Here is an 18659-nt window from a genome sequence, read left to right on the forward strand (position 1 = left end):
ATCTTTTTCTCATTCATCATTCAACTGGTTCGTCCACTTCAAAAACCTTCCTCAATTTCTCTTCATCTGATTCGAAAACCTTTCTTGCCTGTTTCAGCTCTTCATTCATAGACAACAATTCTGTACATCGATTAAGTTTTGGCAAATCCTACAGTACAGCAGCAGTAAAAAAGTTGGGATTAATCCTGAACAAAAATGTTCAATCATGTATTATAATGTAAGGTGCACTGGCCTAAATCAAGCTATCGTGTATCAGAATGGTCACAATACAAATATTTTGTAGTGTGGAGTCACACAATTTCAGATATACCAATAATTTTTTATATTTCTTAACAGTTACTGTGTTGTATTACGCAATGTCACAATGATCCTTTAATGGTAAAGAGTGAAGATTGTATGAGCCTTAACCTGTTTTGATAGATATATTTAGGGTTAAAAATAATTTAAGAAACACGGCTACATTAGATGCACCTTCTTGCATGTTTCACACACTTGACTTTTAGTTTAGTTTCAACTTGCGGATTGGTTGACAAAAACTTTAAAAATCTAGCATAAAAAACTGAATTGGATTAATGTTTATGGATACTTGAAAGTTTGAACAAATTATGAAGAATTAGCCATTTAGCCTCTTAATCCATGACAGTACAGCTTCATATATCATGCCTCAAAGCAATTGAAGAGCAAATGGGACAAGATTTCAATGAGTGATTTCCTTTGAGATATTTCATTCAACGCAGAAACTAAAAGAACTCCAGAGAGTTCGAGAATAGAACATAATCTTCAATTCTTCATGATAATTATTTGAAATTCTTTTATGAACAAAGAAGTACCTTGCGAATCAAATAAAGGAAATCCTCAACTGATAGTTTCCCTCTCTGTGATCCAATATCTTGAGCTTTATGTACCTTCGTAAGAAAAAATTTCAAAGCACAATAACAACAAAAAATTCAAATTAATCCAGAACACCGTAATTCAGTTAAACAAGAACAATGAAAAATTAAGTTGAAAAAATAAATAAATAAATTTGGTTACCAATTCCGTGACATATTCCACAATAATATCCTCCATAAGCGCCACACTTTCAGGAAGAGGCTAATTATGCAAAACATAAAATAGTTCAAAGTTTAATAGCCATTAAATTCACATCCCAAAAAGTAATTAAGAAATTAAAGAAATGGTTTAGGTCACTTACATTGGGATCATCTCCAAAGCCGTACATCATATGCTGCACTGTATTAGCAAGCATAGAGAAAATTATTAGTGACAGTTACATGCATAACTTGCAAAGAACTTTTTTTTCCTTTCTCTTCAAAGAAAAGGAAAAAAAAAAACAGAAAATTGCAACGAAAAAAGGAAGGTTGCATGATACACACCCAAATAATAACTAATAGACCCGGATATTTTTCCTCACCTCTCTGTTAGGGGGATGGTTCAAATGGCGGCACAGGACTTGCTAATGTTGTCTGAGATGAAGGCATGCATAGTTGAATTGAAACTCTAAACAAGGCAAAAATAATACATCAAGAAAATCCTTTAAAATAGATTATTAGAAGGTTGAAATTTAGTTGTAAAACTTACATATTAAGCGGTTCAGAGGGCGGTTAAAAAACGATCATCTGTTGTTGAGCTGGGTCACTTACCGATTCTTCTTCCCGACTCAACCTGAAATCCACCCAAATAAGAAAATAATTCGCCCAAATAATAACCAAATACACCCGGAAATGCTTTTTTTTAGAACTTACGTAGTTGCAGATTTTTGTTTTTTTCTACCTTTTTTTCTTGAATAAAACATTAAAGGGCTCTTTGTTCTAAAAAAAATATATAAAGAATTAGAAGAATATGGTAAAAAAAGAATTAAAAAAATGGTATAAGAAAAAGAAATTACATGCAATTCGAAGGTTTGTTTACACTACTTTGTTCCGTCTGTCTTTGAAACAAAGGATTAGTCTCGGTTGCTAAGTTCACCTCCGGCATTCTAAGTATAGAATAAATATCATTCAGTAAAAAATATTATTTAGTTAATATTTTTTATTATTTTCAGAAAAATATATTTTTTTATTTACAAATACACGTATCTTATTTACAGTGTAAACGAGATATACACGGGTCATATTCACCTGACTTATTTCATTTACCGTATAAACGAAATACATATAAAATTATCTCATTTATAATGTAAATGAGATAAGACAGAAAAATAAATTCAATAATATTTTTTAAATTATTTATTTCGATAATTATTATATTTATTTAATTTATTAAAATAAAAAATCCCTGATATATAAGATAAAAAGCCACGTATTACGTTCTTAGCATATTATGTGATTTTTTTTTTATTTTACCAAAGATAGGAGATTCGAACCCGCAACCTCTTAATTGAGTATGGGAGACTATGTCATTTGAGCTATTACTCATTGGCATATTATGTGATATTTGCTACGGTACGTTAATAAATTCATATGTATCGATACGTTAAAAATCAATGTTCTGAAAATCGGACCGGATCGACCGGTTCAACCGGAAACCGACAAAGAAAACAGTCCGATCCAATGTGTAAAACCGCAAAATCAAAAACCACTCAAAAACCGCTGAACCGGCCGGTTACCGGTAAGTCGGACCGGACCGGAACCCGGCCGGTTTACAGAAAACGACGTCGTTTCCTTCCTTTAAAGGCAGAAAGCACGCGTTATCCCCATTCCCCCTTCTCCAACTCCTTCCTTCAGCAAAAGAGCAAATTGCCCTAGCCTCCACCAAAGAAAGCAAACCCTAGCCTCCACCAATAGTTGTCGCCGTCTGTCGGAGTGAGAGACTGCTGCCGCCGTCCATCGCATTCAAGAACTTCTGTCTTCGTGCTCTCGGGCCTCTCGCCGGATCCTCCACGTTGGGTGCTCGCATCTCGCCGTTCTCCTCTGTGCTCGGCTGCTCGCGCCTCCCTCCGCCAGTGAGTGCTCGAGCTGTGCGTGTTGGTTGCTGCTTGTCGTCCGTCGTTGTCTCCGCTCGATTTTGCCTCCCAGTCTCACTCGAGTCTTGTCTCAGTCACTGGCATCTCGTGGTTCGTCTGTCTCGTTGCCGGCGGCAGAAGCAACTCGTGGGGTTGTCTCTTGCTTCGTCGCCTTCCGTGGGGTGGTCGCGGACTCGCTGTCGACCGTTGGTGAGTCCCTGCACCATCCTTCCCTGTTCTCTCTTTCAGATTTTCCTTCTCCCTGTATTTTTGCATGTTGCTGAATTGCTAATCAAATTTTCCTTGTTGCTAATCTAAATGTTACTGTAAATTGGGACTTTACTTGGATTTGTTAAATTTGTTGCTGTAACTTGAATTTGTGGCTGAATTTGTTGCTTCCTAGTCACAGAATCAGAACAGAATACTTAGTTAGTGCTTTGTTGATTGGCTTTGCTCACTGATTGTTGCTGAATTGCTAATCAAATTTGCCTTGTTGCTAATCTAAATGTTACTGTAAATTGGGACTTTACTTGGATTTGTTAAATTTGTTGCTGTAACTTGAATTTGTGGCTGAATTTGTTGCTTCCTAGTCACAGAATCAGAACAGAATACTTAGTTAGTGCTTGGTTGATTGGCTTTGCTCACTGATTGTATTTGATGATAAATTTTAAATTGATAACTTTTAAATTTTAAATTTGCAATTCACTGTTCCTTCAGTACTTTTTGTTGTTGTTAATCATTGTGATGAGCTTTATTAAAATTGGGCTGAAAACTGTTGAATCTTTTTTCATTTTTCATTGTTCTTAACTTCTGTTCTTATTAAAAAACTTGCTATTGGTGATCTTTTGATTTATTATATGTTTCATGTTTTTAATTTCACTCTGCTTCTAGGCTTTGAAATTAGTTTATGATAACTGTGATGCAATTATTTAGTTGGATTATCGGATGTAATTATTGAGTTCAAGAGATTGAGTTTTTGATTTGCAAGGTGATTTTTGGTTGATTTTTTATTTAATTTGGTAATGGTGTTTATGATTGTGGTTATTTCAATGCATATTTGTCTCTGTGTTATTAGTCAAAGTCATGTCAAGGCCATGCAAATTTATTCAATGTAGTTAAGCATTACTTGCCTAGTCCAGTATGTATGCTCTCTGGTTCCCTAGAGTAAACATTCTGTGAATTCATGAATATTATAATGTTTCTTGGAGACAAATTCACAGGGGGAGCGTTGTATAATCTCATGTTAACAACAGAGACAAAAATTCACCTCACTACACTACATAATCATGCATCTAAGCTCATATCTATTTCCAGTTAGTTTGTAGTTTTGTACTATACGCGATTTGTACATATCATCGTAAAAGAAAAAATAACATTGGTTACAATTGTTTGCTGAAAATGTGAACTCAAGTCATGAAAGTTGTTTGTATAATGTGAGATCTCAATGAATAAGTAGCTTCGCATTGTATTCAATGATTACGTTGTCTGAATGATAGTGTTGTCATGAGACAAAAAATGGGATGAGTTATATTTTAGGATGTTTATTTATAATTTTATTTTAAAACGGTTTTTTCGGTTGAACCACGGTTAGACCGGTTGGACCAATAAACCACTAAACCAGTAACTAGAGCGGTTCGATGACCGTTCCGGTTCTCAGAACCTTGTTAAAAATATAGACAAATAGTAACAAGCCACATGAAATTTATTTTTCACATCAGCATTTAATTTTTTTTTAAATATATATTATATCACCACTTTTACTAATACACTCCTTTAATTAAATAAAAATAAAAATATATTTTTTATTTAATTTTATAAAAAATCTTAAACATCCTTCTTTTATTTGATTAGACAAAAATACCCTTTTAAATTAATCAAAATTTAAAATTAAACAATAAAACAAAACAAAAATATATCTAAAAAACAAAAAAACAAAATAAAAAATTATTTCTGAAATCTGATTTCAAAAACCCTCTTCATCTTCTCAAGTTCTTCTCTCCTCTTCGTATCACTATCTCTCTTTCCCTGGAGCTCGGTCTCTCTCATCTCTCTCACCGTGGCGTCACCGTCGCTCTCTATCTCGTCATCGTCTTGCACATAGTTGCGCGCCTTCGTTGCGCTCTTCGTCGCCGGCGGCAGAAGCAGCAGGTCCTGGGGCTCGTCGTCTTCTTGCTTCGAGTGTCGCCGTCAGCCTCCTTCGCGCAATTAGAAGCTGCTTCATGATTTGGTGAGTTCTAACAAAGGTAGGATTTTATTGTTCCAAGTTAGTTGAAACTTGAAACCGTGACGCTGATGTTTTCTTCCCTTTTCATTGGAATCATCGAAACCAAAGCCACACACTGTTAAAACCAGTGTTCCTCCTTCGTAGTTTCCATCATTCATTGCAAGTTTTTCTCCATTTCCTCGCACACCATTCTCCATTCCTTCTTCGACCTCATCGCCACAAAGAATCCTTATATTCTCGCTCACCCACTTCGCTAGATCACACTGTGATTTGAGCTCAGCAGCTAAAAAATCGGTTTTTGATTTGTGGGGTTTGTTCAAAATGACGTCTTTCACCATCCCTTGACCCAAGTGTCTCTCTTTTTCACATTTGGGATTGAACTCTCTGACCACACAACGGAACATGCACGTGGCTGGGTTGGGATTGAAGAAATCCCAGTCATTTGGATCTTTGGTTTGTGATTCAAACTCAATTGGGGTTCAGGTGTGTGTGATTTGTTCTGATTCCAAATGTGATTGTTTTTTTTTGTTCCTTTGTCGTGCTGGTTTATGTAGATTACATGTTTGAGATTTTGATTCTATGGTTTTGAAGCTGAAAATGTCGCTATAGAATGTTCAATTTTGATTATATTCTATCACCTTCAATTTCGATAGTGAAGGTTTGAAGCCTTGATTTGAAGGTAAGAAGAGATAGTTTTCAAGTTTATTGGCTGGATTAAGAAATTTGGGTGCCGTGCTGGTAACTTGTTTCTTTTTTAGCATTTATCAGTTGTTAATTATTGTCTATGTTCTCATTTTAGCAATTCTATTGAAAAGTAGCAAAACCAGAAATGAGCACTGCCTACAAAAGCAAAGCATTTACAAAGTACTTAGTTGGAACATGCATAATATAAACACTAAACAACAAGAAACTCTCTCAGCTCATATTTGCTTGCATTTGCATGTCGGTTTTATCTCAATCAATATCTAAAAAGTAAAAACATCATGGTCTGGATCTTCAGTGGTAAACATAACAAGGTTGTTTTATCTAAGTGGTAGTTTTAATTTTACTATATATTTGTAGGACTTGTGGTTTTTTGAGATTGAAAATCGCAGTAACAATAACTTCAACGCTGCCATAAAACAGAATATAACACTGGAAAAGTGTTACACTAGACAATATAAAATTAGAATGGAAAAACATCTTAGGTGGTTTGGCCATGCGTAAAAAGAAAAGTATGTAAAGTCATGAACTCCGTTGGGTACACTAAAACAAAACTACTGCTGAATCCATATAAAAAAGATATAGATTAAAAATATTTATCTATATACATAGTTCTAATAAAATGTCATTTATTTGTTTGTATAACTCGCCCACTTAGTAGGAAAAGAGTTGATTGTTGTTTTATTTATACTACATAAGTTGATACTTTGCCAGAGATAAAGGGCAATTCTACACCCAAAGTCCTCCTTAGATATAGAAGTATATAATAACAAGACTATGTACTTAGTCATGTCATCATAATCATTAATTAAGAACGAGAAACCAGCTTTACAATGACATTCAGCAAGTAATAAGGTGCAAGCGACCCAACTAATGGTAATGAATGAGAAGCTTAATTTTACCTAGCATAGCGAATAAGCAGATTATCAGGCTTAAAATCACCATGAAATGCTAAAAAATGAGAACATAGACAATAATTGAAGAAATCCCAATCATTCGGATCTTTGGTTTGTGATTCAAACTCAATTGGGGTTCAGGTGTGTGTGATTTGTTCTGATTCCAAATGTGATTGTTTTTTTTTTGTTCCTTTATCGTGCCTGGTTTATGTAGATTACATGTTTGAGATTTTGATTCTATGGTTTTGAAGCTGAAAATGTCGCATAGAATGTTCAATTTTGATTATATTCTATCACTGTCAATTTCGATAGTGAAGGTTTGAAGCCTTGATTCGAAGGTAAGAAGCGATAGTTTTCAAGTTTATTGGCTGAATTAAGAAATTTGGGTGCCGTGCAGTTAACTTGTTTCTTTTTTAGCATTTATCAGTTGTTAATTATTGTGTGTTCTTATTTTAGCAATTCTATTGAAAAGTATTCCAAAGTGCATATTTTTTTGAACTACACTGTAAGCGCATCTGTTCAATCAGGTCCTGTTTTTTTTAATACTTTGATATCTGATTTCTTGGCTGTCATTGGGATATGACCCGGTCATTTTATAAACACAGGTTTTGCTTGTTGTCAGCTCAATAAATTCTTATATGAATCAGATAAGATATTAACTGATTGATGAAACTGTCCTGTATGAACCACAATGATAGAAATAAAAATTTCCTTGGAGATGAATATACTTTGTTTTAAATTAAGGTTTCTTTTATATTGCATTCTTTCTCTTTTTTATGCCAAAAATTTAATTTATTCAGTTAGAAATCAAGGTAACAAAGTCACTCCATTAAAGTCAAAACTTACTTATTTATTTGATGTAATTCCTAGGATACATGTGATTATTGTTTCATGCTCACTGAGAACTTGTATGGATATCTCCCTTTTTCAAGTTGGTGAAAAACAGATGCACAGGCCGAATTTGCCTCTTTAATTGCAAAGATAATTTATAACAATGAAATTAAAGGATTGGTTGTCATGGTTAAATTTATAGTTTACCTATTAGGTCCTAGATATCTTAGTATGCTATGTCTTATGTTTCTCAAATTCATCTGTTGCATGAACGATTCATATATGTATCTTTCCATATATCTCATTATCTATCTTCTTAAAGGTGTTGTTTCTTTGATGATTCCATCAATATCATTGTTTATTTAGTTGTTAATCCAACACTATGTTAATGTAAAATAAATTGAATGCTTCTAGGTTTGGGTAAAGTGGGGATAGAGACGCCAGTTCATTCCCTAGAACAAGCTAGGTAACGTAATTGATAATTTTTTATAATAGATCAGTTGTTCATTCCTTCAAGTTTTTCATTGTATGCTAATTTGTTTTTCTTTTTCAATGTTCATCTCAGGTGCAAGATTTACACTTTATTATTCCTGACTATTTCTTTTGAGTGGAGCAGTGATACACACCCGCTTTCTTATCAGCAGGTTAGTATTATGTACATTAAAATTGCACTTTCATAGATATTCTGATATTTTGGAAACCCTGAGAGTAGACTGTTAATTATTTTTTTATTTTGCATATATATCAATTTTATAGATAACAAGTAATAACAAGCTACGTAGAATTTATTTTCCACATCAGCATTTAATTTTTTCTTTTTTAAATATGTACTATATCACCACTTTTACTAATACACCCCTTTAAAATAGCTGTGGCTTGGTCATACCGGCTTCAAATAGAAGGTTTTCTTTAAGACTTATTATTTTTACCTCCAATTGTATTTGACTTTTTTTTATTGCATTCTTGAATATATTAAATGCTTAAAATCATAGACACGTCTAGTGCATCAGTGAATTCTTTATTATAGTTGATGATTTACAGTGCCTGTTTCTTATCTTCCTTACCTTTTGTATTCAGGCTAAGGGAGGGGGACTTGCGTTTTGAAAGGTGATCTGTCTGAACGTTTTTCTTTTTTTCATTAACCTGTTTTCCTTTTGTGTACGTAAACAATAGTATAGTATAGCATCGGGATTTAGGAATATAGTTTGGGGATAAAAGCAATAATAGATGCAGCATACAGGTAAGAGGTTCAATAAATAGTTACGGAAGTGGTTATGAAGTTAGGTATTTGTGGTTAAGGCTTAAGGAAAGGTTCGTTACAATTTAATGAGTTTTATGCCAACTGTCGCCCAATTCAGCCTAACCAACAAATGGTTGTGAAGTGTTTGAACTAGAATCAGTAAAATCATCATAAAATAAATTAAAGGCTACAGGTGAAAAACATCATTAATTCATTATCCTACTAATGTGAGCCATCTGTTTCACCTGGGCCGAAGTTGGATTTATAAAAAAACTGGACTTCTAGGTGCTAGCCCAGTAATCCCAAGAATATCAGAAGCCCAAACATAAAATCTAGGCCCAAAATGTCACACACACACACAAAAAAGAAAAACCGGCTTGTGAAGTGGAAAGAAAGAAACTCATCGTCATTCATTCCTTCTTCTTGTGCGGAAGAATGAGCAGTTACGGTGGTGGAAGCTCGTCGAAACCAAGAATTGCTTCTTCTCAACCTTCCGAAACTTCTTCAAAGCGCAAAAGAGGAGTTTTCCAAAAAGAACGTCAGTAATCACCCCTATCCAACCTTCCTTTTTTCGTTGCAATTTTCTGTTTTCTTTTTCTTTTTCTTTGAAGAGAAAAGAAAAAAAAAGTTCTTTGCAAGTTATGCATGTAACTGTCACTAATAATTTTCTCTATGCTTGCTAATACAGTGCAGCATATGATGTACGGCTTTGGAGATGATCCCAATGTAAGTGACCTAAACCATTTTCTTTAATTTCTTAATTACTTTTTCGGATGTGAATTTAATGGCTATTAAACTTTGAACTATTTTATGTTTTGCACAATTAGCCTCTTCCTGAAAGTGTGGCGCTTATGGAGGATATTATTGTGGAATATGTCACGGAATTGGTAACCAAATTTATTTATTTATTTTTTCAACCTAATTTTTCATTGTTCTTGTTCAACTGAATTACGGTGTTCTGGATTAATTTGAATTTTTTGTTGTTATTGTGCTTTGAAATTTTTTCTTACGAAGGTACATAAAGCTCAAGATATTGGATCACAGAGAGGGAAACTATCAGTTGAGGATTTCCTTTATTTGATTCGCAAGGTACTTCTTTGTTCATAAAAGAATTTCAAATAATTATCATGAAGAATTGAAGATTATGTTCTATTCTCGAACTCTCTGGAGTTCTTTTAGTTTCTGCGTTGAATGAAATATCTCAAAGGAAACCACTCATTGAAATCTTGTCCCATTTGCTCTTCAATTGCTTTGAGGCATGATATATGAAGCTGTACTGTCATGGATTAAGAGGCTAAATGGCTAATTCTTCATAATTTGTTCAAACTTTCAAGTATCCATAAACATTAATCCAATTCAGTTTTTTATGCTAGATTTTTAAAGTTTTTGTCAACCAATCCGCAAGTTGAAACTAAACTAAGTCAAGTGTGTGAAACATGCAAGAAGGTGCATCTAATGTAGCCGTGTTTCTTAAATTATTTTTAACCCTAAATATATCTATCAAAACAGGTTAAGGCTCATACAATCTTCACTCTTTACCATTAAAGGATCATTGTGACATTGCGTAATACAACACAGTAACTGATAAGAAATATAAAAAATTATTGGTATATCTGAAATTGTGACTCCACACTACAAAATATTTGTATTGTGACCATTCTGATACACCATAGCTTGATTTAGGCCAGTGCACCTTACATTATAATACATGATTGAACATTTTTGTTCAGGATTAATCCCAACTTCTTTACTGCTGCTGTGCTGCAGGATTTGCCAAAACTTAATCGATGTACAGAATTGTTGTCTATGAATGAAGAGCTGAAACAGGCAAGAAAGGTTTTCGAATCAGATGAAGAGAAATTGAGGAAGGTTTTTGAAGTGGACGAACCAGTTGAATGATGAATGAGAAAAAGATCATTGAATTGCACCGAATACACCATTCCTGTTCTGACATCTCTAGATCAAATTTTTGGAATTTGAGTATGTCTTACATTTGAAAATAGCCAACCTAGATATTTAAATAGTTGAATTGTAACTTCCTAATATATTTGTTCTCCTATTTATTGTGTCCATGATCTTGTGATTAGAAGAAAATAATTTTTAACACCCTAGAGTAACTATCTTAAACCAAAAAGAAATTATTTGGTCTTAGCAGGATATTTTTTGTTATGATGTATATTGTATTCTTAATGTAGTTGAACAGAGAATTAGCTAGGAAATTAAAAGGTTATCCAACATTTATCAAAATCAATTTTGGTATAGAATTGTTAAATATAAATTATATTGACACAAACTAGAATTGGAAGTAAGTCAAACCAGTTCATAAGCCAGTTCGAGTTCGAGCTCGACAAGTTGAACTGGTGAGCCGAGCTTGAGCTTGGAATTGAGCTCACAAATTAAATGAGCTGAACTTGAATTTGGATAAATTTAACAACCTCGCTACGTTACCAAGAAGGAGTTTGCCAACTTTTGCCAATTTCTATTGGGCTGGATCCAAAGCCCATAAATCATAAATTAAAACACACCCCTAATTACACATGGTTAACCCAATTTACCAAATAGTAAACCTAATTTACATTGATTTTCACCGTGCAGAACACCTTCCTCCACCCAAAACCCGTGACGGCTGCGTCTTCGGACAGTCAACCTCCGACGCGTTCCCGTCGCTGGCGTCAATCCAGGTCAGCGCTGCCAACGATTCCACCCGCAATTGCATCACCCATTATAGCCTCCGCCGGTAAGCTTCCATCAGTGGTGACACAGGTCTTCCGTCGGCGAGCTTTGATTGAAGGTCACCACCTAGCCGTCCAGACGACGACACCTTACCCGTGCTCGGATCTGTACACATGCTGCTCCGGTTCACCTTGTACTGCCGTGAATCTGCTATTGAGTGACCTCCTTGGTTAGTACTTATTTATGTATCTTGCATGATCTTATTATAAGTATAGTATCATATGAATTTCAATTGATGAAATTAGAATCTCTGGCTAGAACATGTTTAGGTCTTTAAGTTAAATTTGTTTTTATGCTATGTTCCGTTGTTCATGTTATATGGATATTTGTCAGTTACTGAATATAATTTATTTTGTTCATGTTAAGTATGCTAATTATCACTTATTGTTTTTGTTGGATTAGTATATGTTGATGTTGAAATATTTCATGGGTGTGTCTTTTGAGTGAATACCCATTTAGAAGTGTCTTTGCTAGATTAATGTGTCTAATCTTAAAATTGCTTGTCATGAACTGAATTTAATTGTGATTTGGTCAATGTTTCATCATTTTTGTGTGACTAATAGAGGCTGCTATTGAAAGAATTTTTCTCCTTATGTTTATACCTTGGGTTTAGTCGACGCTTCCTCAAAGATATGGGGTTTTTGGTAAGGAAAAAGTTGAAACCTATACTATTTTCCGATGTGGATTGTGTCTTTTGACTAATAATTTCTTAGATGTGTCTTTGTTAGACTAATGTGTGTTATCTGTATAAACTTAGTTGGATGTGTCTTCCAAGTAAAGTTTTGTGCTCTTCACTTTTCTATGGTTCAGATTATATGTAATGCTTTCAGTAACCGAATTCAATTGGTTTAGTTCAATGTTCCATAGTTTTCGTTTGATTAATGGGGGTTGCTATTAGGCCACTTTATCTCTTCTTATCTTTGTACCTTTGATTTAGTTGATGCTTCCTAATTTGTGATTCTATTTCCCTCTCATGGTCGCTTCATATGCTGACAGAAACAATTGGAGTCAAGGTGCTCATCCTGTTATATTGCTGACATGATGAGAGATCTGGAAAGAAACCAGGCTCAAGCGAGGATAGCAAAAATAGAAGTGTCATTTTATTTCCGACATACAGTTGGTTTGTTTTAACGAGTTACTATTCTGAAGCAACTTTTATGGAAGTGTATTCCCTTTATAACTTCATTGGACGCGTCTACTTTAATGCATGTGTGATTATATGACAGTGCCTTTTGGTAAATGTGACTTCAGAGGATATGTCTTTACATGTGTCTTTTTAATAGACATGTCTTCTCAGAATGTGTCTTTTTATGGAGGTGTCTTTTGTGAATGTGTAATCAAAGAATATATCTTTTTAAATGAGATGTCTTTTTAATGGATATGTCTTCTATTGGAAGTGTCTTCAGGTGGTAAGTTTTATCAATGAAAGTGTCTTTTTATGCATGTTTTATTAAAAGGATGTGTCTTTTTTATACATGTGTCTTTTAATAGACTTATCTTCTAGAAATGTGTCTTCTTTAACGGAAGTGTCTTTTGTGTATATATCTTCAGAAGATATATCTTTTTAAATGATATATCTTTTTAATGGAGGTGTCTTCTATTAGAAGTGTGTTCAAAGGATATGTCTTCATAATGGAAGTGTCTTTGTTATACATCTATTTATGGAAGTGTCTTTTGTAGATGTGTCTTAATAGGTAGTGTCTTGAGAGGATATGATTTTTGTGCATTGTCTTCCTAATAATTTCTTTTAGTAAACCAAAAAAAAAATATATTTCTTTAAAAACTTGCCAATATAAACTTGGAAAATTGACTTTTACTAACCAGAAGCTCCCAAGTTGTTTCCTCCACAAATAGAACTTATATAACTAGTGTTGATTCAAAATTCTCTAAAAGTGTAGAGTGAATCAAATAAAAAATACCAATTATTGCTTTTTGATCCAACATAATAAACAAAAAAACTTCCACTGGTTTATATAAAAAAAGCTACTACTATACTGCGGAAGATCAAATAATGCTCACCATTAAATAATAAAAAAATGAGAAAATATTAAAGAACTCATTAGATTGTATATTTAAGTTAAAATGCAAATATTTAATCTTCAATTATTAATCGCAATTGTAAGAATTTATTCCCAAATTAACAATTGAAATGTGCGCCCAAAGGATAAGAAATAGTATACAAATAGCAATATTTAATTTGGAAGCATTTACCCCACACATTCAAAATTTGCGTGCCTTTTTTATTAGGTGAAACTCTTCCATAGTATATACATTTGAACAAAAAGAAAGCAAGCAAATTAAAGAGAGTAGTAATATCCAATTTGAAAAGAATAATGTGCATCAATGCATGCGCCGCGATGAATTGAAGCATAAATAATGCAAAATTATTAATTAAGCACACAAGTTTAATGTGAATCATATTGCTGTGGAGGCATATATGCATATTTCATCAAGCTAATTAAGCAACTAGCAAAACTCAAGTTGATAATCATCAACTGATTTACATAAAAATTCCACTACTAATTTGCAAAAGATAAAAAAAAATGCACAAAATTATCACTGTTGCTACCTACCAAGACAAAAATTAGAACAAATTTAAAAGAAAACATACAACTTGCATAAAAGAATTCCACCAAAAACAAATCATATATCATAGTTGGAACATCCAATTTGCATTAAAAAATAATCCACACCAAATCATATATCTTTCCTCTCTTGAAGCTTCTTCAGAGCCTCGGTTGCCAAACATGTAGTCACTGAAAAACAAGAGATCGAATTCAGAGTAGGATATATAAGATATGCTTGTTTTATTTGTAATAAGAGTCACTTGTATAAACACGTAGCAGCAACAAGAAATTGTAACTATTCTAAAATAGAAAAGAAAAGGAAAGAAAACATCATCCCTTATTATATTAACAATTGGACCCTAATAATATCAACAAACCATAGCAATGATATGATGGGTAAAAGAAACAGTTACTAATTACCTTGGTAAGAGCATTTCTTGAGCATCATTTCAAGGATCTTGAGCCATGTTGGATCATCATCAACAACCAGTCATGTAAAGACTATTTTCGAATGTCGTCATCTTCTTCTTGTATGTTTTTTACTTTGCAAATGTACAATAACAAAAATAATTCAAAACCTTTAACAAAAAAAATCCAAAACATAAAAAAAATTGAAACTTACGAAATAGAAACATTCAGAATATATAAAAAAGAAACATGTAAAATAATAGAAGAAGACACATCTGAAACCTCAAAAAATGAAAAATCCACAGCTTAAGGGAATAAGATTACAAACATATTCAGTGCATTATAGAATGAAGTTTAAGTTAGAAATATTCCTGTTGAAGCAACAACACTCACAGGCTTTCCGTAGACAAATTTTGTTCTTTAGTAGGTGATACAAGTTGAAATCTTTACTGACTAGTCAAGATTTTAATTTATCCACAAAATAATTCATGACTTTCAACGAGTCAAATAAATGGCTCTACTAATTATTCCATGAACACACACAACAGAGCAAAATTCCTAAATTGCAAAATCAGAATCCTACTTATGGGATACACAATCATTGGAAATTTGGAATTGCCCATATATTGGATTGGAACACCCTCTTCTCCCTTTCCTCAAATATTTAATATCAAATCAAATAACAAGAAAAGTAATTCTTCAATGCCATTGAGATGGAATTTACCTAAAAAAACACAACTTCTCCATGATTGCATTTATTGCAGCGAGCCGCCTTGGTGCGTCGAAGAGTTGGGACTGCAGCTAGTAAAAACAATTTCAAAATTCAAACGCCATACACTTGTGGATTCACATATAACACCAACAAAAATTCCAAAAACAGTGAATAACATACTTGATCCTCTAAAATTCAAACACCATACACATGTAGTTGGACAAATCAGAAATTTGGAGAGTGAGATTGAACCATTGAGTGACTGTACCTGATTCAAATTCAAAAACAATCCGCCTGCGTTGCTCTCTCGGGAGGCCTGCAGCAGCGACCAAATAGAACGGACTGGCAGAAAGAGGAGATTGACGTGGAAGGACAGGCAGTGCTGGCTCAGAAGGCCTACAGTGGCGAAAACTCAGACGCGTGTAGCGCGAGGCGTGCTGCATCAATGGCTGTACCTAGCGGCGATGGGAGCTCGCGAACTCTAGACGGTGCACTGGCAAGGCGGGGATGCGTCACAGCTGCGATGGAGGACGTGCGGCGGCGAGGCGACTAGTGGGAGCTCGGCTGCACGCGAGGAAGGGTGGTCGAAGGGATGCGATGACGGTGAAGCAGACGCGTGATGCTGACTGTCTTTCCTGCGCGAACGGTGGATGAGGGGGCGGCAACGGATGCAAGGAGACTAGGGTGGAGAGAGGGCGGCGTGGGGCTTGGGAGAGAGATTAGGGTTTCTGAGTGAAAATGAAAATGAAAGGATATATTTTGATTAAATCTTAATTATTCAAATTTTATTTTTTTAAAATATAAAAAAAAATTAATTATTGTTGTCAAAGGTTGGCAGATAGTTTCTTGGTAACGAATACTTTTCCTATTATCAACTATCTGATCTAAGGCATTTAATTCTTTGAGCGAGGTCCAGGATATTTGCTCATCAATTAATAGAAAAAAATTATACCAAGTTAATGTTATCCCATCAATCCATCATCATTCCCCTTTATTAGATAAGGGTCAACTTTTGCATAAATTAAAATAAGGATCAAGTTGATTTTGTTCTGAAAAGAATATATACAAGTTACTTTGATTTTTTTTTGAAAAATTAAACATTTTAATTTAATTTCTAAAAAATATGAGTTATATTACGTATATATTAAAATTAATTATCAAAATCAATCATTAGCATAAAATATATATTAAAATATAAATATATATTAAAAATAAATTAAATTATATATATTTATACATAAATATTTTAATAATTAATTTAATAACTGATTTTAATATATAAATAATATTTTTTAAAAAAATCTACATGTGAGTTAAGTTATTAGATTAACTTTTAAGTGTTTGTTAAGGTACGATAATAAATTTATACGTACTGATACGTTTAAAATATGGACAAATAGTAACAAGTCATGTAGAATTTATTTTTCACATCAGCAATTAATTTTTTTTTTTAAATATATATTATATCACCACTTTTACTAATACACCCCTTTAATTAAATAAAAATAAAAATATATTTTTTATTTAATTTTATAAAAAATCTTAACATTCTTCTTTTATTTGATTAGACAAAAATACCCTTTTAAATTAATCAAATTTTAGAATTCAATTAATCCTAATTTTATAGTTTCCAATAATTTAAACAACAAAACAAAAACATATAAAAAAAAAACAAAAAATCAAAATTATTCTTTCATTTTCTCCAATTCCCCCTAATCATTTGTGCTCCTGAAGCAAAACAAAACATAAAAACAAAAAACAAAAAATCAATCGTTCTTCATCTTCTCCAATTCTCCTAATCATTCATGCCTCCTCTAAAGTCCCAAACCAAGACATCAAAACCCTAGTCCTAGCTTCTTTGCCGCCGGCGTCCCCAGGCTCAGCGCTTCCGCTTCTTCCTCTTCCCTCTGTCCGGAACCTAGGTAGCTCAGCACGTCGTCCCCATCCTCGCTGGCTTCTCTGTCCGTGGCCAGGGGAAAAGTTAATATCTTCCCCTCCTTCCCTGTTTTCCTAGTTCCCAAAATTTAAAATCTACTTTGCGACTTGAGCTGGAGTTTGCAGTTATTTATGTTCTTCTCTCGCTTTTGCAGTGCGGAATCGAAGTCCAATCGCAAATTAGATAAAAAGGTTCAATTTTACTCTAGTAAGTTTCGAATCAATTTTTCTGTTTCTTTCAACTATTGAATTATTACATACCAAAACTGTATATATTTTAACTGCATCCAATCCTTGGTGTTACTGCAGAGGTGAAAGATGCTGTGGCTTGCTTGAGTGCTCAAAAGTCTATTACTAAGGTAATGCTATTATTTCAAACGGCATTGTTCTTAAGATGGATTATGGAAATACTTCATTGTGCTTGTAATATGTTTAATGGCTAGTTAGATGTACTTTGCACTGTTATTATGTTCATTTTGCATTCTTGCAAGAGAAGAAGATATTAGTCTACAAATACAATCATAAGTATGCTTTGGTCTGTTTCAGAAACCTGAATTCATTTAACATTTTGCCAATGTGAAATATTGTAATTGATCACATGATATTTAAGCAGAAGTCTAACTCAAATTGATGCATAAATCAATAAGACCCCTTTTGCTGGGTTTATTGCAGACAACAACAATAGAAAAAAATTAGTTTGCTTTCATGCTATCCTAATTAAATGTATCTTAAATAGAACAAGATAAAAATCCAAGGTAGAATCCTTGATTCTAAATGGTTCCCAAGTTGCAATTGTTAATGTTATCTTGAAGTTGACAAATCATGGGTTGTACCCTCATCACTAGAAGTGCCTTCATTGACCCTTCTGCTTGTATCCCTCTTCTTGCCCCACTCATGCAGCCTGAGGTGTAGTTCTACAGCTGCAATCAAGAAGTGAATGCACTGTTTTGTCAAATTAACCTTTCTATTAAAATCATCCTTACAAACAGCACCTACAAGCATTTTTTGATATCTTAAACAGCACACACATAATCTGAACTAATGTAATAATACCAGTGCCTGCTTGGTCATGTATCATCTAATTTACATAAATATTTCATATCAAATTTAGAAGCCTATTGCTGTATTGCCACTTGTTACTACAAGAAAAACCAAATTATGCAGCAGCATAACACAAATTGTAGTTTTCTTTTGTCATGCATAGACCAATTGCTAAGCATACGATATATCAGAAATTCAGAAATTATTCAATCCAATATACATATGGCTTGGCATTTTTGGCAAAATTGACTAGATTTTATTTTATGTTATTTGCCATCAAGGCCTATTTAAGAAGCACACACGATTTTTTATTTACTCTTTTTCATGGATAGACAAGATTAAATATCAAACTGCATTCATTTCATATTTTCTAAAGCACTCTCAAAATCCCAGAGATGTACGTAGGATGATGTGCTCTAATTGCAGTCC

The 18659-nt window shown here is 33.5% G+C and overlaps 2 protein-coding genes across 3 annotated transcripts; one reads left to right on the top strand and one right to left on the bottom strand.

Moving 5' to 3' along the window:
• On the bottom strand, positions 1-1297 carry LOC130944781 (transcription initiation factor TFIID subunit 13-like). The gene is made up of 4 exons (XM_057873315.1): positions 1193-1297; positions 1033-1092; positions 831-905; positions 1-148 (listed from the first exon to the last, which is right to left on the bottom strand). The coding sequence occupies exons 1-4, from the start codon at positions 1244-1246 to the stop codon at positions 17-19; spliced, it is 321 nt and encodes a 106-aa protein (XP_057729298.1). The 5' UTR covers positions 1247-1297; the 3' UTR covers positions 1-16.
• A 1405-nt stretch (positions 1298-2702) lies between these two features.
• On the top strand, positions 2703-11010 carry LOC130965848 (transcription initiation factor TFIID subunit 13-like). 2 transcript variants are annotated; one of them, XM_057890618.1, is made up of 9 exons: positions 2703-3151; positions 8009-8060; positions 8160-8238; positions 8672-8701; positions 9269-9372; positions 9523-9560; positions 9662-9721; positions 9849-9923; positions 10602-11010. In XM_057890618.1, the coding sequence occupies exons 5-9, from the start codon at positions 9270-9272 to the stop codon at positions 10731-10733; spliced, it is 408 nt and encodes a 135-aa protein (XP_057746601.1). In that variant the 5' UTR covers positions 2703-3151; positions 8009-8060; positions 8160-8238; positions 8672-8701; position 9269; the 3' UTR covers positions 10734-11010. The 2 variants fall into 2 exon arrangements, with proteins under 2 accessions (XP_057746601.1, XP_057746596.1); XM_057890613.1 differs by having other exon boundaries at positions 8672-9372.
• The last annotated feature ends 7649 nt before the right edge of the window (positions 11011-18659 follow it).

The sequence above is a fragment of the Arachis stenosperma genome, chromosome 1, assembly GCF_014773155.1.
Source record: "Arachis stenosperma cultivar V10309 chromosome 1, arast.V10309.gnm1.PFL2, whole genome shotgun sequence".
NCBI lineage: Eukaryota > Viridiplantae > Streptophyta > Magnoliopsida > Fabales > Fabaceae > Arachis > Arachis stenosperma.

Bases quoted from the DNA above. Each gene is read 5' to 3' on its own strand.
- LOC130944781 (XM_057873315.1), bottom strand. From the start codon at position 1,246: ATGCTTGCTAATACAGTGCAGCATATGATGTACGGCTTTGGAGATGAT. The intron at 1,093-1,192 runs GTAAGTGACCTA...TTGCATAATTAG, and splicing joins GCTTTGGAGATGATCCCAAT to CCTCTTCCTGAAAGTGTGGC. The intron at 906-1,032 runs GTAACCAAATTT...TTTCTTACGAAG, and splicing joins TGGAATATGTCACGGAATTG to GTACATAAAGCTCAAGATAT.
- LOC130965848 (XM_057890613.1), top strand. From the start codon at position 9,270: ATGAGCAGTTACGGTGGTGGAAGCTCGTCGAAACCAAGAATTGCTTCT. The intron at 9,373-9,522 runs GTCAGTAATCAC...TTGCTAATACAG, and splicing joins AGGAGTTTTCCAAAAAGAAC to TGCAGCATATGATGTACGGC. The intron at 9,561-9,661 runs GTAAGTGACCTA...TTGCACAATTAG, and splicing joins GCTTTGGAGATGATCCCAAT to CCTCTTCCTGAAAGTGTGGC.